At 39.9% G+C, this 20551-nt stretch overlaps 1 protein-coding gene across 3 annotated transcripts in view; it reads left to right on the top strand.

The window, feature by feature from the left end:
• Positions 1 to 20551, top strand: part of CDH2 (cadherin 2) — a 431764-nt gene that overhangs the window by 355036 nt on the left and 56177 nt on the right. For all 3 annotated transcript variants that reach the window (XM_068237301.1, XM_068237303.1, XM_068237302.1), the window contains 4 exons: positions 623 to 778; positions 3007 to 3151; positions 6884 to 7056; positions 17281 to 17418. In XM_068237301.1, the coding sequence (XP_068093402.1) occupies positions 623 to 778; positions 3007 to 3151; positions 6884 to 7056; positions 17281 to 17418 (612 nt within the window). The remainder of the gene's footprint in view (positions 1 to 622; positions 779 to 3006; positions 3152 to 6883; positions 7057 to 17280; positions 17419 to 20551) is intronic.

Raw genomic sequence — 20551 nt, 5'->3', positions numbered from 1 at the left:
CTGTCCCCTGTGCCTCCTATTGTCCCCTTTTATGACTCTTTCTGCCCCACATTGTCTCCTTTTGTCCCCGTTGTGTCTCTCTCTGTCCCCCTCTGTGCCTCCTTCTGTCTCCCTTCGTACCTCCTTCTGTACCCTATTGTTCCTTCTTCTGTTACCCTTTATGCCTTCTTCTGACCACTTGTGCCTCTTTTAGTACCTGTGCCGCCTTTTCGCCCCCTTTGTGACTTCTTATGGCCCCATGTCTCCTTCTGTCCCCCTGTGTCTTCGTCTGCTTCCTGTGCCTCCTCTTGTCCACTTGTGCTACCTCTGCCCCCTGTGCATCCCTGTGTCCCATTGTGCTACCTTCTGTCCCCCTTTGTGCCTCCAATGTCACACGTGGTCATTAAAAGGAATATGAAGGCTGAATAGAACAGTAAATTCTTATTAACTGCTCTTTTATTGCTTTAGGGGAAAAGAAACTAGAAAGGTATTTTATAGGTCAGTCATTGAAACGTATCTTTGATATGTGTTTTGATTTTCTTTTTTTAGCTTACTTTTTTTCTTTTTACTGTGCTGCAGGCATGGATTGAATTTCACTAGATGTTGTTCTCAGCTAATATATATGTATATTTTTGTTCTATAGATCAGATCTGATCGGGATAAGAGCCTTTCACTTCGATACAGTGTCACTGGTCCAGGAGCAGACCAGCCTCCCATTGGTGTATTCATCATTAATCCCATAACTGGTCAGCTGTCTGTAACAAAACCTTTGGATCGGGAACAGATTGCCACTTTTCATGTAAGGAAAGAAATTACCAATTTTTGCTATAGCTTGTCAAAAAACTCCTCAACGTGGGCTACCTCAGCCACTTTTCCTATAACTCATCACTTAGGCTAACTGCATACAGTACATGCTAAATTACCTCATTTGTGGATTTGTATGCTTGAAGTTTATATGTCTCAGGGATAGTATTACTAAAAGTCTTTGCTAAAGGAAGCATTAGCATGTTCAGTAGTAGTGCATTGTGGGTAACCACAATTGTTCACTTATAGCTGAAATATTGCAAATTTCCTTCTTCTGTTTTAAGAAGGCAAATTACAATAAGCTTTGCTTTTTTTAGTAGGAGGGCTTTTTGGTCCCTTTCATCCCCCTATACATTCCTAGTAGTTTGGGTCACCCTGAGCTGCTTGGTTACTCTGTTCTAGAGGAAGCATACAAGGAAGGTTCTTCTACACAAAAATGCCAGACAGGAGAATCAGAGCTTCACTAGGTTAGTTTAGATGTGTATCACACATGCAGGAAAGTAACACATTTCCTAAAATTCCTTCCTCCAAGGAAGATGAGAAGCGTTTGTCACCAGTACTTCAGCAGCATTAACATGACCTCCCCACAATTTTTTCAACCGATAGTGGTGTGCTGCTACTTCAACAGAAGTTTAAATAAATAAATCCTTGTAAAAAAATATGATAAATGGTTATTTAAAGGAGGTGATTATATGGAGAAATAATCAGAAGATAAAATGAGTATAACATAAAATGTTTCCTTAGGACCTATTTACGCTGAACGCTGAAAAACGGATGTGTATTAACAAATCAGTTGTTCCATAGCAGTGCATTGTGAAAAGCTTTCAATAAAAATACATATAATGTGAACTGACCCATAGGGAAACATGGGCACTGGACTACACGTCACTTGACCGTTAAAGGGATACTGTAGGGGGGTCAGGGGAAAATGAGCTGAACTTACCCGAGGCTTCTAATGGTCCCCCGCAGACATCCTGTGTTGGCGCAGCCACTCACCGATGCTCCGGCCCCGCCTCCAGTTCAATTCTGGAATTTCTGACTTTAAAGTCAGAAAACCACTGCGCCTGCACGCCCGTGTCCTCGCTCCCGCTGATGTCACCAGGAGTGTACTGCGCAGACACAGACCATACTGGGCCTGCGCTGTGCGCTCTTGATGACATCAGCGGGATCGAGGACACGGCAACGCAGGCGCAGTGGTTTTCAGACTTTAAAGTCTGAAATTCCAGAAGTGAACCGGAGGCGGGGCCGGAGCATCGGTGAGTGGCTGCGCCAACACAGTATGTCTGCGGGGGACCGTTAGAAGCCCCGGGTAAGTTCAACTCATTTTCCCCTGACCCCCCTACAGTATCCCTTTAAGTCATAACTGACAACAGTGTGAATAGACCCTTAATTGATTAAAAGACCACTCCAGCAAAAAAGTAAGCAGGTAAAATCAGAACTGACGGGCTATGGACTCTTCCATCTCCACATGCGGGATTCTTAGGGTTTTATTTGATTTTAATAGCATTCCCTGAACGGCAAGTTGCTAAGTCTAGCTTACAAAATAGTGTGCAAGTGAGTAGGGAGGCTGGCGTTACTGATTTGGCCATTAGACTTTGCAACTGTTAATGAGGAAATGCTTCTGAAAACAACCCTAAGAATCCCCTGTGAGGAGATGGACCAGTCTAAAACCTGTCGGTTCTGTCAGAATTTAACTGCTTACTTATTTTTCTGGAGTGGTCCTTTAATTTAAAACAGCTGTTACTTTCTGGATGACGGTCATATTTATTGTTAAAACAGAATTTCACTTTAAGAATCCGAGAGATTTGAGTTACTTTAAAATGTGTATCTTCAAACACCAGCTGTGCAATAGCCAGTTATGGCAAATAGAATGTGACTGCTTGCTGCATGAAATGATACTGTATATAGCCGGCATAATATATTATAGGATTCTGGAAGATATCTGGCTTTCTTTAGCTTTTAAAGAACAGTAATCATAACAGAGAGTGAAGGGAAACAAAGCGATGAATCCTGCATAAAAGGAAAGATTTGCTTAGAGCATTTTTCTCCAGTTCTATAGTTACTCTGCTTGAATTGACTGCAGATTCACTGATATTTCCCCCCAAAAAGTCATTAGGGACAGAATCTAGCAGTGTATCACAGGGACTGAGTCATGCACGAGGCCGCCTAATCTTACGCCTCATATTTCTACCGAGAAACTGCCATGTAAAATTGTTTTTGCAGCTGAGGGCACACGCAGTGGATGTGAATGGAAACCAGGTGGAAAATCCCATAGACATTGTGATCAACGTAATAGATATGAATGACAACCGACCTGAATTCCTGCACCAGATCTGGAATGGCAGCATTTCCGAGGGATCAAAGCCAGGTAGTCTCATGTCTTGTTTATGTTTTGGTTCTTTTTCGAGCCGTGTTCACTTAAAGCATGCAATCTTCTGCTAATAACTGATTTTACAGATCAAAGCTTCGTGTGCCTTTTGAAAAAAGTTTTATTTCTTCCATTTTCATAAGATAAGGAAATAGCTCTACCCATCCTCAGTGTGTCAGGAATGGGGTCTCTGCCACATATATCAAGGTCAGCTCGACAAATGCCTAGGAAGATCCGTATAGGAGATGCTACTGCATCTAGTTTAGACTGAAATGCCTATTTGAAAAATACAAAGTGGTGTTTTATTATAGAAAAGAAAGTTGTGCAAATACATTTTATATAAATTTAAGTGACTGTTTCCAACTTTTTTATATAATGTAATTCTATGTGAAAATGTTCACAGCTAGAGCAAAAGAGGTGATATGATTATTTTGCCATTTTGTGTACTTTTTTTTGCATACATATGTCTTGGGTAGTCAATATCTTGAAGCTTCTGACCTCTTTACTCACCTGTGCCTAATCCTAACTTCCCCATCCCCTGTTCTTATTCATTACCGCTGCCAGCTTATAGTCATAAATATAAATCATACCTGACTTGTGACATGGTCAGTGGCGTAGCTAAGGAGCTATGGGCCCCGGTGCACGTTTTCCATGCCCCCCCCGCCCCCCCAAGCACTCTATACATAACAATTCATACGGTGCACCAAAACCTGCCAAGGACAACTACAGTTTCAGAGGTGCAAGAAGGGGATGGGGAGCAGCTTGTTAATGATTACTATTCTTCAAAGCATCAATAGAAGTGATTATTACCGGCACAGGACCAAAAGAGAGCTAATACTGAGATAGAGGGTGGACCCTTTGGGGCCCCTCTGGCCCAAGGACCCCGATGTGGTCGCTACCTCTGCACCTCCTATTGCGACACCACTGCAAATGGTAATAAGTCTACTTAAAACTGGCCTGTGTTCACGTGTTATTTTTGGCATTGCAGCGTTTATAGATCAGTGTTTTATGTATGCAAATGAGGCAGTCAAATGCAACCATGCCCCTTGTAAAAAGTAAATAGATGCACAGCAACTTTTATCTGGCTAAGCCAACACTCCTTGATAACAAGTGAGTGCTGAAAACCTTACATCATATCGCATATCACTTAAAGTTTCCTTTAAAGTACCCCTGAAGCAAATGAAAACCTATAAAATAAAGGTAATGGTGGGCTAGATTACCTTTTCAGAAGAGTCCTGCTGCTGCTCATCTGCTCATTGTTCTCCCCCCACTTCATGTCCCCAGTCCTTATAACATTGGCACCTTCCCGGAAGTCCCCCCCCCCCCCCCCCCCCGAGTAGTGCACAGCTAACCTGAACTGTGCAGGCTCAAGTTTGGAACATGCACCTGCACAGTTCTAAGTCACATGCTGCTGCTAGAGGGAGCTTCCTGGTTTTAGTATTCAACTGGAGGATTCTGTTGAATATAAAGAGGACCGGGGATGGAGAATGGGGGGAAGGGGGGGTGACCCTGAAGACTGGTTCAGGCATATGTTACAGTTTATTATTTATTTGTGTTTAGTACTGACTTAACTACTCACACTGCCATGGCTGCTGAGCAAATTTCAAAGATCTAAATTAACCCCTGAAAGTGAAAATATGAATACGAGACAGCAGAACAGTACTATATACTACTTCTGCTACATGTACAATTAACGCATGAGTTTATTTTCAGTTCAAGTCTGCTTTAAGCTCTTGAGGTATGGTAGGCTGCAGCCTCCCAGAAGATGGTATTATTGTTTAGTTAGGAGGCAAAATATGCATGGTTAGGTCCCTTTTAACTATTAACAGTGTTATTCTGGTGTTAAAGGTTTACTAGTACTTTGCAAATAACACAGCAATCCCGTTATTTCTCCATAGACCTCATCAGCTGTCTCATGTTAGGGGAAAGAGTGAATGGGTAGGTTAGAACATTTAGTACAATATGGTATTATTCTGCAGATTACAGGTAACGACTGTGAGCACTTTTACTTAGGATAACACTTAATAAATACTGTACGTACTGCAATTTAATTCACCTGCTAATGACAGCATTTTAAAACCATGTCATTTTTTTTAATGCACAATTTCCTTGCAATGATGGTTATTACAAGGTTATACTTTCAGTAACCGCAGGCACCATACATAAATATGGTTGCGTTCATTTTTCAAAGCGTTTATGGTTGTAGCTGACATATAGGAATCTGGCACTGATCAACCAGTGAAACTAGCTGCAATGGATGCATGATATGACATATTCTACTATCTCCAAGCCACATGCCTTTAGGCCTATACGTTGGATATAGTATGGATATATGTAAGATGGTGAATCTGCCAGGGCTCGAGTGTATAAGCAGAGCTGATAGTCATTTGACTTTTCATGCATACCCAGCTCTGTTTCCCGTGGACAGTGATGTAGATTTGCCAGGACACTGCCCAGCATTATCAAGAAGGAAATGTCAGCAGAATCTCGTATTACGCTTTACTCTTACCCGGGTTAGAACAATGGAACCCCTTGAATTATTACTAATTTTCAAAACCTGCCATAATATTGATAAGTCACTTTTTACTCATTGCATCTTAAAGAGGAACTTTACGGAAAAACAGTAGTAAGCGGAAAAGAATAAATCAATACATTCCAAAGTTAAAAAAATAGAAGAGGGATCAAGAAATGATTGATATTCACCATGTAATTTGTTTATTTTATTTATTTTTTTAAATAAAGAGAATTCTGGTCCTGGCATTTGCTATCTTTATTCCCTCTGACTGAAGCCACTCCTAATGTCGTTTTCTACCTTACTTTTTTTCCCCTTACAATCTGCATTGTCTAAGCTTGCTTATTTTGTTTCAGCAGCTCACTGAACTGCCCTCAGCCAATCAGTGTGGAGCAGGAATGTGGGAGGGGTGATGGCAAGCTTCCTTTTTATTGGCAATGGCAAAAGTAGAGCCAGACTGACTGAGATAAGATTTATTACAGCAGAAACATTTATGAATACATTGGAGTGCTTGCAATGCAGAGTAAGGTTGTGGGCTGCATATTAAACACAGAGCCGTGGGTAAATGGAATTTGATTGTGTGGCTGACAATCCCTCGTTAAACAAAAACATTTTAATTTTGGGAGGCATTTCTTCCTACAGACATGATGTTAACTTCTGTGCTGCTCAGTGTGTTCTGCTTTAGGGAGAGAGGAGGGGGAGGATAAGCAGGAGCAACCTGCAGTGCATGCACTAGTACATAAAGTTAGTTATTGGGCTTGGTTTTCCAGCATGACTTATTACTATTGGGCTGTTTTGTCTCTTATATTGAGGAACACCTGCACACACTTCCTTAACAGAAACACATTTACTCAGTCTTAAATGTTTATTTTGGGCAACTTAAGTTTCAAATGTGTACAGGGCTTTAAACTTAGCCATGGGCATCTGTCACCTCTTGTCAATAGTTCTCAGTAAGAATGTCCCTATCTTTCGGTAGACAAATCACGGTGGCATTAAAAACAGTATTGTGGAATGCTTTTTTTTAATGAGAGTACATAATAATTCTGTAGGAAATAAACCTGATTTGTTATCTGAGATTACTTAACAGATTGGAACTTGCTTATCTAAAGAAGAAAATGTTTTTGTAAATCTGCCAAACAATTATAAGTTTGCTTTTCAACTTGGCTAAACTTGAGAACACCATTTGCTTTACTCTTTATGTGCTTTATGTTGATTTGCAGGATCCTATGTCATGACCCTCACGGCCATTGATGGTGATGACGTAAAACAACCGAACGGAATGCTGAGATATAAAATTCTATCGCAGACTCCTGATACTCCATCCTCCAATATGTTTACAATCAACAATGAGACTGGAGATATTATCACACTGGCAGCAGGACTTGATCGAGAGGTAAATCATTAAAATGTGATATACAAATGAGGCAATGCCCAGTCATTTAAATGACTTTGTGAAGTTAACTCCAACTTTCTTAGAGACTGGGAAGTGTATGGCAAGTGTAAGTGATATCATTATCATGGCATATGGGACATATATGCGCCATGTTCATCTAGCTAGCCAGTGGCTCACAATAGCACATTGATTGGTTGATTGAGTTAGAATCCCCAATGCCACATGTCCCTGCTAGTCTCTTCTCCCCTTCCTTTGCCCTATGGTTTTCTTGATAATTCAAATCTGTATTTTGGTCAAGGTCCTTTTATGTCTTCTATTGTGCTGACCTTCAAATTTATCTTGTGAAACCCACAAAATACACACTTTATATATCCCATCCTGTTGTACATAAGAGGGTGTGGACAAGCAAAGGCTTAGACTGGTATTGTGAAAGTTTCATGCTTTGTAGAGATTGACTTGATTCTTAGTGCTTTGGATTGACCTAGTTTCTAACCCTGCTTGTCATGACCCTGCTTGAAATCTTGCTGTCCCAACTTTTCATGTGATTTCTCTGTTCTTCATTTTGATTTAAACACTTGGGTTCCATAACCTTTACAATGACTTTGGCACAGCTCCTGACTTTGCTGTTGTCTTTTTTTTTTTTTTGGCATTGAATATTTTTACATTGCTTGACCCTTGTGCATAGTTAACATTTGTGGTGAGTTTCCTCACAGGAGATGTTTTCATAACTTGTCAATAAAATATGTGATCAAGCCCCCAGCAAGCAAGAAAATACTTAAACAGGTTTGATAACACTTACGTATCTACTTTTAGAATTTTTTCAGTTGCTAGTTGTTGAAAAACGTATTTTGCAGATAAGGTGTAAAATTATCTCCTTGGAGAAAGCTCAGACGGAAACTTCTGAATCAGGACCTTTGTGTGTAACCCTTTACTCCTAACCCTGCACTGTTTGTTCCTAGCTTAATGGGGAATGGCTTCTTATCCAACCATTATTGTCCTTTGTGCAAATCCTGGAGGCATTTGAATACTGGGCTCTGCATGAAAAGCATTCCAGAAAGTTGTCTTAATAGAGATGAAGTTTCCTGTGTCAGTGGCCATGAAGTCTGTTTTGGTGACCGATTCAAAGTACAGATAGGCTGTTTAGCCTTGCAGTTACTGTACAGTTCCACCACCATATAAGCCACCATTGGTTTATCCCCACTTATTAGCTGCACTTGCACCCAAATGGGGTCATTCACATGGATGATGAGGGTCAGCATTTTCTAGGTGATGATCTTTATGGTAATTTAAAATGTGCTGGGGACTAGTTCTACTCTTCTATTTGGGTTTGGAGTAATACATTTTAGATTGATGATGCAGAGAATTATGGCAAAAACCACCAGTCCTCTTGGGTGTGCATAAGGGACCCTACGGTCACCTGGAAGAAGGATAGTCCACTGGTCTTGTAACTCTAGTGCCTAGCGTTATAAAGTATTGCACTACAAACTAACCGAATTGGCAGTACAGGTAATGATACTTATAAGATTTTGTCCGTCAGGACCTGACCTAGTGTACTGAGAATGAAGCAATGTATTGCTCCGTGGGTTGCCCAAGTCAGCAGTGTTCAATGACTTATGGGTTACCTCAAAAACTTAGAAAATATTGGTCAGAAAAGGGGCTAACATTGATCCTAAAGCTCTTCATCTAAATTCAAGCCCATTGAGATATTTGTATTAAAGACTGTATGAAATAAAGTTTCACCACTCCATCGATAACCTCTCATCGTTCTAACAGTTTAATTTATCAAGCTTGGTATAAGTTTTTCAAATACATGTTTAAAAATACCAAATGATTTAGAAGAAAGGCATTCAGTTAATGAAGGTTATATTCTCCTATATGTTACAATGAAACAACCTTGAAGGCCAGCAAGCTTCTTAGAGGTTGACTTTTGGACAACAGTGCTACAGTGTAGTTGAACATGACAGCTATAAACTAGAGCCTTAGGACTAGGAGTTTAATCATACTGATAACCTTTCAAAGAGATAATAGAACAGGAATGCAAATGCAGGTTGATCTGCTAAAGTGAAAAAAAATATCTGGATTACTTTTTTATGTGACAGATAATCAATATATTGTAAAAAATTTAAAGGCTACATTAATTTTAAAATGAGGTAAAACATTTTCAATTTTTTTTCTTTTAAAATTAGACAGTGTTGTAGATTTGGAGAAGACTGACCCTCCCACATAGCATTAAGTCCTTGTAACTATTACAAATTTCACCTACTCCATCTACTGGTGAAAATGGACATTGCAATTATTTCATCTAATGTCAGCCTTACTATAGGCAGCTTAGTGAGTTTGAATCACGATAGGACAGTGGGACTCTCTGCATAGTCTAAGGTGGTAATTTCATTTAAAAAATCTTAATCTTTTTAATATAAAAAAATTATCTTTAAAATACACAATGGGAAAAATTATAATAAGACTAACTACGCATATGTCCATTACCTCAATGGTGTAACTCCTAAACTAATGTGAAGACCTTTTATGACCACTTCACATTTACAATAGGATGGAATGGACAGATTTCAGTGAAAAAAAAACAGTTTTTAGAAACTAGGATTCTAGAAAATAACCAGAAAAATGTTAAGCGCAAAAACCTACTGTTGTAGACATATCTGTTGCTTCCAGATGCAATTGAAGTCACATTGATTTGTATTCTGTGTAAAGTTAAATATTTCTTTAAGTAATTTGAGTAACCTAACTTATTTTTGCTCGACAGTTCTTGAATATAGTTGACATCTATACGGAGAGAAACTCTATTAACTTTTTAAACAACCAAACGATTTTACAGAGAGAACAATTTTATTTTGGCATCCTCCCAAAGAACAAGCCCACAGTTGCTTACTCAAGCCTGAGCATTGTCTAAGTTCTTCGCCAGTTTACCTTTTAACACAAACAAAGGTTGACACTCATTTGTAGATAGAGCCCTTAGCAACGTTCTCATACGTTTTCTCATTACAGCATGTTGCTGTAGGCTTTGTCTGCATTGCAGACTTTTTTTTATATTCTTTTTTTCTTTGTGACCAGTCATTGTGAATGATGTAGCTGTTAAGCAGGCAGTGCACTAGGGATAGGCCAGTTAAATACTGTATATTCTGGCATATAAGACTACTTTTTAACCCTTGAAAATCTTCTGAAAAGTCAGGGGTCATCTTATACGCCAAGTGTCATTGATGCTGGGTGATACGCCCTATCCTGTTACCGACGCTCAGATCTCGCTAGTGAGGGCTGTAGTGAAGCGGCGCAGGTGCACATGTGCGAGATCTGAGAGGCAGAGAAGCAGATAAATAGGATGCAAGGGCGGGCCAGAAGGGTGAAAGGGCATGTTTTATGGGCACAGCGCAATCTATTCTTCCACACCGCTCTGATAAACAGGGAGAGCTGACCAGTCCTCTTAGGGAGATGGTAAGTTGACCAATCCAACCAGTCAATCGCCTATATACTGTTATATACTGGGTACCACATACAGTACAGCACCAGTATCTGTTCATACATAGCACCAGTATATGATGTTTTTTATTTATTTATTTATTTGTTGTGCGTTGGAAGAGGGGTAGTCTTGTATAGCAAGTATATCCCAAACTCTATATTTTAACTGGAGAAGTTGGGAGGTCATCTTATACTCCCATTTGTCTTATACGCCGGAATATAAAGTACCTGTAATGGCATTTATCAAAATAACTGATCCGAATGTGGCCTTTGACTTACGTTAGGGCAGTACACAAATATTTTTCACAGTCACATATGCAATTCAGGTTCATATTTCCTTCATTTTTTTTTTTGGGTGGGGAGTGGGTTAATGCAGAAAAAAATGCAGTTAGACATCCCCACAGAACAGTTCAAACCCTTGGTATTCACCAATCAGTATAATTCAGCAGGCTTAAGCCGAAAGTCGGGGGTCATTAACTTCGCCCCCTTCTCTATAAGTCCATATGTAATATAATAGGCTGACACTCCCTCAATCTTCATGCACTTTTATTGATGCAGATAGTCAGCCAACGTTTCAGGACTCCTAGGTCCCTTCTTCAGGGCAAAAAGACCAAAAGCATCAAAGACAGTTTTGCACGGCACTTTTGCCACTACATTCGTAACAAGTGATGTGTTTGGTTTAGTGGCTGCAACACTCTGGACTCTGGTGCTGCAGCCACTGGACCGAACACATCACATGCGTGAACACATCACAGGCGTGCAAAGTGCTGACAGTCTGTATCAATAAACGTTCTCAAAAGGAAAGGAAGTGCTACCCTATTGTATTACATATGCACTGTGTTATAATTATGTAGTAATCAGCTTAAAATATCCAACACATCTGATTGATCAGTTGGGATTTTTGGTACAATCATTAGGAACATAGCCTAGCTTGGCTAAAGTTTGTCGGTTTGGGGACTGCTCTCTCTTATCTGTAGTAATGTGAATAGTTCATTCAAAAGGGCAAAAATGGAATACTGTTTAAAAAAGAAAAACAGAAAAGGTAATATTTATCTTTAAAATGCCAAAGTGTTTTTAAAGTTAAATGCTGACATTTCAACAGCGAGAGTGTTTTCATCATGCAAATATTTAATCAATCAACTTGAAGCAAATCTGTCTGGGTTCTTAGCCTTTTTCAACTAACACAATCACAAATGCCACTAAAAACCTGACAAAGGTTCTAACATTTGGCCAAAATACCCAACTGTATTTATTTATTTATTTTGTTAAGATTGTTTTAAATTAAATTCCAACAATCAACTCTTAGCTAAAGTTTACCATAGGTGTTTATATTCACAACATGATATGGATGGGAAAATCTATTTTTTTTCCCCTAGTGACATTGGCCTCAATTCACTAAACTTATCTCCTGTCTTTAATAACTCTTCTAGAGTTATCACCATGGTGATAAGGCATGTAGTATTCAGGAAACATTTTACCTCAGACAAACCTAAAGTTAACTCTTCTGTCTTTAAGTTAACTCTTTAATCCTTAAAATAACTCCAGAGTTAAAGACAGACTGTTCATTAACTGCGTGTGAAAATAACTACAGAGGAGGTAACTTAACTACAGAGGAGGTAAATTAACTACAGAGGAGGTAACGTAAGGAATGAAGAGATAAGATAACTCTCACTGGCCTCAATTCACTAAGATCATGCTAGAGATAATAAGGCAAGAGAAAACTTACCTCCACACGTGAGAGAGTTATCTTACCTCTTCATTCCTTAAGTTACCTCTCCAGTAGTTAATTTACCTCCTCTGTAGTTAATTTACCTCCTCTGTAGTTAATTTACCTCCTCTGTAGTTAATTTACCTCCTCTGTAGTTATTTTCACATGCAGCTAATTAACAGCCTGTCTTTAACTCTGGAGTTATTTTAAGGATTGGAGAGTTAATTTAAAGACAGAAGAGTTAACCTTAGGCTTGCCTGAGGTAAAATGTTTCCTGAATACTACATGCCTTATCACCATGGTAACAACTCTAGAAGAGTTAGTAAAGACAGGAGATAAGTTTAGTGAATTGAGGCCTGTATGCCTTATTATCTCCAGCATGATCTTAGTGAATTGAGGCCAATGTCTGTAATGGCTAGTGGGTGGCCCTTATACCAATTACATTGGATAGCTATACTTCTTTCTTTATTGAATCAATCATGTTAGTGTTTTTGGAAATAATAAATTGACATTGTCCTTGCAAGCATCCTTTTTATGCTCTAGAATGTTGAAGAAGCAAGCAGTTACCGGTACTCTTGTGCTTCAGCTATGTGATGCTGTTGGCCTCTGTGTTTCTGACACATCTCCTCCAACTAACCCTAATTGATCCTCTTAATGGGTGCCTAAACTGACATGTACCCTAATGGGATAAAAATGTGTATGTACAGTGCCATTCCTGCATATAACTAGGCTGCATTCCTTTTTTTCTTTTTTTGCCTGACAGAGTTAAACTTTCAGATATGCAAGTGACGGTTTTTCTCTAGTCAGGACCTTGTCGAATTACAGTTCTCTAGTCAGGACCTTGTCGAATTACAGCGTAGCCTTCACTGATAACAGCCATAAAACTTAGTGACAGATGAAACGTGATTGGTTGCTTTATCTCACCGCATGTGACTACTAATTGACTACCAAATTGCATAATTGCGTCTCACAACTTTTCATTTACTGTATAGTTATCCTACCTGCCTTTGACTCAAAGTATTGTTATCTTTATGCAAAGAAGTTTCTCACCCGGTCACAGGAGCTAGTGTGGAAGCAGCTATTTGCATAATAATACAGTGGGTTGCAAAAGTATTCGGCCCCCTTGAAGTTTTCCACATTTTGTCACATTACTGCCACAAACATGCATCAATTTTATCGGAATTCCATGTGAAAGACCAATACAATGTGGTGTATATGTGAGAAGCGGATCGAAAATCATACATCATTCCAAAAATGTTTTACAAATAAATAACTGCAAAGTGGGGTGTGCGTAATTATTCGGCCCCCTGAGTCAATACTTTGTAGAACCACCTTTTGCTGCAATTACAGCTGCCAGTCTTCTACGGTATGTCTCTACCAGCTTTGCACATCTAGAGACTGAAATCCTTGACCATTCTTCTTTGCAAAACAGCTCCAGCTCAGTCAGATTACAGCAGTTTTCAGATCTTGCCACAGATTCTTGATTGGATTTAGATCTGGACTTTGACTGGACCATTCTAACACATGAATATGTTTTGTTTTAAACCATTCCATTGTTGCCCTGGCTTTATGTTTAGGGTCATTGTCCTGCTGGAAGGTGAACCTCCACCCCAGTCTCAAGTCTTTTGCAGTCTCCAAGAGGTTTTCTTCCAAGTTTGCCCTGTATTTGGCTTCATCCATCTTCCCATCAACTCTGACCAGCTTCCCTGTCCCTGCTGAAGAGATGCACCCCCCGAGCATGATGCTGCCACCACCATATTTGATAGTGGGGATGGTGTGTTCAGAGTGATGTGCAGGGTTAGTTTTCAGCCACACATAGCGTTTTGCATTTTGGCCAAAAAGTTCCATTTTGGTCTCATCTGAACAGAGAGCCTTCTTCCACATGTTTGCTATGTCCCCCACATGGCTTGTGGCAAACTGCAAACGGGACTTCTTATGCTTTCTGTTAACAATGCCTTTTTTCTTGCCACTCTTCCATAAAGGCCAATTTTGTACAGTACATGACTAATAGTTGTCCTATGGACAGAGTTTCCCACTTGAGCTGTATATCTCTGCAGCTCGTCCAGAGTCACCATGGGCCTCTTGACTGCATTTCTGATCAGCGCTCTCCTTGTTCGGCCTGTGAGTTTAGGTGGATGGCCTTGTCTTGGTAGGTGTACAGTTGTGCCATACTCCTTCCATTTCTGAATGATCGCTTGAACAGTGCTCCATGGGATGTTCAAGGCTTTGGGAATCTTTTTGTAGCCTACGCCTGCTTTAAATTTCTCAATAACTTGATCCCTGACCTGTCTTGTGTGTTCTTTGGACTTCACGGTGTTGTTGCTCCCAATATTCTCTTAGACAACCTCTGAGGCCCTCACAGAGCAGCTGTATTTGTACTGACATTAGATTACACACAGGTGCACTCTATTTAGTCATTAGCACTCATCAGGCAATGTCTATAGGCAACTGACTGCACTTAGATCAAAGGGGGCCGAATAATTATGCACACACCACTTTGCAGTTATTTATTTGTAAAAAATGTTTGGAATCATGTAGGATTTTCGTTCCACTTCTCATGTGTACACCACTTTGTGTTGGTCTTTCATGTGGAATTCCAATTAAATTGATTCATGTTTGTGGCAGTAATATGACAAAATGTGGAAAACTTCAAGGGGGCCGAATACTTTTGCAACTCACTGTATAATATACAGTGCATTCTGTAAGCACTTAGGACAACAATTAAAACCTGACAAATATTCTCACTGTCCATATTATTATAATTAGTTATCAGGGCTATGCTTTAGTTCTAACTGTTCATATTAAGCAAAACAAAAAACTGCTGCTAGAGTTTGCTTTGTATGTTAAGTCTCAGGTATTCTCAATGTTTATCACTTCAGAGTTTAGAGTAAAAGCTTTGAGACTACATGTTTCTTAAAACAGTTGTAGCATAAAAGAATCTTGTTATATCGTTTTTTGAGGTCCCATAACATGCCGTCCACATAAATTTACTATTCCTGACTTAAAGGACATCCATACTGAGAAATGATGAAAGCTGCCATTGCTGGACATTGTGATCCTCCACTTGTAATACTTTCTAAGTCACTAACCAAAAAGAGTGCGCAGACCTCTGTTCCGACTCCACTCTACTTCACGCTGCTTAAAATAGCTGAATGCTTTTTTTGCAGAAGAGTCACTCAGAAGCTACTGAAGCCAAAAGATCAGCTTGACAGACAGACAATTAGCATTTTTAGAATGTGTTTAGCACCGGCAACATTTATAAGCTCTCAGTAAAGGTCAGCGCCAAAGTAACCCTTTCATTTTTTCATACATTATAGGTTAAGCTTACATCTGAAAAACAGATACTTGTTCTTAGATTGCCTGCTCTTCCCATGTCAGAAGACTGTTTGACTGTTTATAAAAAGGCATGTGTAAATACTCCCCCCCAAAAAATTTTTCTAAGTGTCTGGAAAGTTTAGTAGAGAGGAAGTTTTATCAGTTTGCCCACTGAGTTCTCCAGGTTGCAAGAGAATGTTTTATCTCTGACTGTAGGTGATAATAGTGATAGCTTCTCTGTGTATGGTAAACTGATAGTAAACTGTACGTTTCAGGAAAATAGTATTGTGGTGATTACAGAATGAACTGTATATTATATTATTATGCAAATTGCTGCTTCCACACTAGCTCCTGTGGTGAGAAACATCTTTGCATAAACATGACAAAACTTTAAGTCAAAGGCAGGTAGGATAACTATACAGTTAATGAACAGTTGTGAGACATGTTTGAAATATTATGTTATGCCACCGTATGTTCATATTAAAGACGATTTCACTGATTATTTTACATAGTTTTGGATTATGTAAACAGGGGTAAGAAAGTTTTGGTGTTTTTTATTGCTCTCAGTGCCCACCTTGGAGGAAATGCCCTTACGTCTTGTTTCCTGGACCCCCACAAATCTCTTGCTTTTCTATTTCTTCCTTACCCTACAAAAATTGTATGTTTTGTTGCTGTATGCGTTGGACTTGGAGAGATTCCCATTTTCAAGCCTGTCCACATTCGTGTGTTGCGTTGCAGATTTGAGCAATGCAACACATCCTGTCTCATGCAAGGATCGCTTTCTAATGTCTCAATTGAAGCACAGCGGTTTTGTGTGTTTTAGAAACACAGAGAAGGATGCATTTTTGTTCAATACGATTGTAATGAAAGTCTATGGGTGCGTTGTATAAAACACACCATAATGCAGTGCACTGCATGTTTTCCCAAAATGCACTACCTCATTGTCACTCCTAGAATGCTGCTGGTATAAAGATGGCCACTAACGATCCAATGTCCTGAACGATCTAACGGCCTGTAATCGAACGGGAACACTAACGGGAAGTGAAAACTTGCCAGATCTGATCAATGGAATCAATTGGAAAAAACAGATTTCCTTAATTGGATCTGTTCAAGAAATTGGACCCTTAGTGGCCACCTTAAATCTTGCTTCTTGCTGTTAGGATAAAAGCGTAGAAAAAACGCAGGCAGAAATGTATGGCAGCGCATTTGTTTTTATATCCATTTTATTTGTATTTGCTGCATTTTTACAAATACACAAGGGTGGACAGGCCCTTCCTGTCTAGATAGGAAGTGAGGTAAATTCTCACAGATAGAGACTCCAGGTAGCAATACCTATAAGAAATTCTAACTGCTTATCACAGTATCCAAAATTAAATATTACATCTTTTTCCTGGAGTTAGGTTTTGAAGTAGATCCAGTAAAAAGGTGATTGTGATGAGCTCCGGTTTTTGTTAGTTATGCCGCTAGCATTTTGGCATGTATTATTCCCCTAAATACAAGGATTTTAGTGGTTATTATAGCAGTGAGGTGTGTGATTATCATAAAAAGTAAAGCCTAGCAGGTGTCATCATGGTGCAGTCATTAAACATATTAGGACAGCTGGTTTTTCCTGGCACTCAGCACTGCATCTCCGCATGTAAATTATACACAATTCAAGTGATATTGTACTGCTCTTTTGAAGTACGGATGAGGTCTTTAAACAAATCCTGATGCATTTTTATGTCTTCTAGAAAGTGCAGCGATATACATTAATAATTCAAGCCACAGACATGGAAGGAAACCCAACATATGGTCTCTCAAACACAGCAACTGCTGTCATCGCCGTGACAGATGTCAATGACAACCCTCCCGAGTTCACGTCAGTAACTGTAAGTATGGATTATAAGTATCCGCGAAATAGTGTTATGTGGCCAATACTGAAACAGCATGTTTCGCTTCCCTTTAAGGCATAGATTAAGACGCTCCCATCACTTTGTTGTGAAGTTCACAGACTGTTCTCCTAAGGATCGTCTTTAAATATAGGCCGCATGGCATAGGAGGATCTCAGTTTAATGAACAAAACAACCATTTTGTTACAAGTCTGTTCGAAGAACATCCTCATTCATGTCACTTACAAGTTCACTCTTTACTTACTTACTTTGAATAATAGATGAGAAAGCTGCCAAAATGCTTCAGAAACGTATCTGCGGCAGACTATACAGGCCGGTTATTAAAAGAATTTTTTTTCTCCCCCCAACTATGCAAGTTGCTATCTTTTCTCGTTAAATGATTAATCTGATGTGCCTTGTGTTCTGCCTTGAGCTTCCTGTCCCTCTTCATTCTCTTCTCGGCTCTGTTAGGGAAATGAGAAGCAAAAGAAGAGAGACTCTTGTTAGATTTGTGTCAGTGCATTCAGCCACTCTCCAAATATATTCAGTAAGCTGGTGTGATGTACAGTAGACTTGAACTCCGCCATAACCGAGTCAGCACATCTGTGCTTCCTTAATGTACATCCAGCAGACATGCTAAACTACGCTATTAATTTGACAAACACAAGGAGAATGAAATCACTGTCCTGAATAGCTCACGGCATAAAAGATATACTGAGAGAATTACCGAGACTGTATGATGAAGTGTAAGTGCCATAGTTTGTAGTACCTGGCCAAGAGCATAAGTGCATTTGGAGTTAGCAATGAGGACTTGATATGGTGCATTTGAAGTCTCACGCTAGAACTAAGCATTACCTAATGTTCACTTGTCATTTCGTATGGGCACACGTTCGGAGATGGAATTTCTGTAGCTCTTCTGTTCCTTTGGAAATGCTGCACTATTCTCTGTTCTGCCTGAAAACAAAAATAAGTCATGCTTTAGTCTAGGCTGGGTAACAGTTTCCTCCCTGTGCTTAACCCTGAAATTGTCAACATTATATGGGCTTTTGTCTTTGTATTATTTATGGTTATGTTTTATTTTTCTGTCGGAGTTCAGAATTCAGTTATCAAAGAGAAATTAAAGAAATGGGAAATTATTTTTCTTTTTTTATATTGGAAATTATTTTTTTATAGAATAATAAAAATGAATAAATGAAAGGATATTCAAATGTACTCCTTTACACAATGATTAAAACAAATGTGTTTTTTCAGATTTAATCAAAGGTATAAAAAGGGATTGGCATATTTCTTTGTATTTTGCTAAATCAGAAATGTCCTTGGCACAGCTCAAATTAAGTGGTGGGACTGAATCAGGAAAGGCGTGGCTCATGAAGTAGAACACATACTTCTCAGTTCATCCTAAACACTGGCATAGATATGCCAATCGAGGACTTGCGTTCGACACCTGTTTACTACACAGAGTCCCAGACTCTGCACTTTTGTGCAGACCACCATATTCCTGCTCCCTAATTATTTATTCTAAATAATCTTCATTTGGCTCAGAACTGCTCGCACCATGGCAGTGTCATTAAGGTAATCTGTAATAACCCCCTCCCCCCGGGGGATACTTACCTAAGAAAGGGGAAGCCTCTGGATCCTGATGAGGCTTCCCTGTCCTCCTCTGTACCTCAGTCCCAGAACTGGCTCCCCCGCATCTGTAGTCAACAAGGTTGTGGGCTGTGGCGCATGCGCAGTAGAGCGGAAAGACGCTACTGTGCCTGCGTTGGATCGCGGTAGGTAAATATTTACCTTACCAGTGTTAGGGGGCTGGCAGAGCTGAAACCAAGGGACAGAGGAGGACGGGGGAAGCCTCATTAGGATCCAGAGGCTTCCCCCTCCCCAACTAAGTACCCCCCAGGGGATTTTTTTCTATTACAGATTTTCTTTAAGCTGCACAGTTAAAAGGTAGAGAAGGGTGCCATTACCCCCAAGGTGGAGATACAAGGGGTCCTGAGCTGAGAAAAGACTGTTTCTTCAGAGGCTTTCTATGTCTTCCTCCAGACCACCAGTGCTGGGCCTTCTGGAAGTTCACAACCGTGTTCCCGTCCATGTGTAAGTGTGACCATACTACGCAGGAGGAGGACACCTCGCGGCTGTGCAGTATCATGGAGCTCGCTTAAGCTGAGCCTGATCGGCTCTGTTCTACTGCACATACGTGAGGTATCCTTGGCAGTGCAGTTCAGCTTGTTCATGGACAGGAAGCCCTTGTCAAAGAGGTTCCGGTAGTCTCAGGAATAGATTGTTGCAGGCAAGGGTGATGGGGTAAGCCTTTGGATTATCCAGAGACTTCCCTCTACTGAGGTAAGTATCACATTGGGGCATTTTTTTCCCTTTAAATTCAATATAATGTTCCTGCAGTTATCTCTTGCCTAAAGCGTTCTGCCAGGCGGATTGCTGGCCAAGCAGCCGAGAGGGGTTGGGTGCTGCTGTATACAGTGTGTATTCTTGGTAGAGGAGGTCATTATTGCCTGCCTTGGCCACGTTTTATCCAACGTGTTTACAGGGCTTTACTGTACTGGATCACCACTTGTGACCACCCCCACTTGTGACAAGAAACATCTTCTCCACTCTGCTCCAGTTAAGTTTATATATTTTGCCACAGTGTAAGTGTTGAACGCTACTTGCCAGTCTTTGAAGCGGTGCCTCACTTATCTTTATTAATAAGGTGAACCCCAGTTTATTACCAAACCTTTGGGACATGTAAAACTGGTAATTCCTTATAAGACTGATCATTATGTAAGCTGATTGTAAATAAGGCTACCTTCATAAAAAGGCCCCTATAAAAATATCAAAAGACAGAAAGGTAAAGAAGGTGAGGAGCCATAAATATGGATTATATTTTTGATTTTTTTTTTAATGGTCCCAATCAGAGGAAGGTCTAGAATATCTATGGAGGATTTCCCAGAAGCCCCGGAGTTCCTTTCTAACATATTGGTATCTCATGCCTCGGCTAACACTTCTAGCTTGAGTTTTTCTCCAACTTGTCTCCCTGGGTGTCAGAGCTTTTCCATAGACTTCTAAAGGGCTGACAAAGTACAAAGGCACAACAGCAGGAGGGAGACATGAATAGAAAGTGCAAAGTGCCACAAGTCTT

This window comes from Hyperolius riggenbachi, chromosome 5, assembly GCF_040937935.1.
Source record: "Hyperolius riggenbachi isolate aHypRig1 chromosome 5, aHypRig1.pri, whole genome shotgun sequence".
Classification (NCBI taxonomy): Eukaryota; Metazoa; Chordata; class Amphibia; order Anura; family Hyperoliidae; genus Hyperolius; species Hyperolius riggenbachi.
Note: the sequence above shows the minus strand (reverse complement) of the source record. Positions and strands in the feature narration are given on the sequence as shown.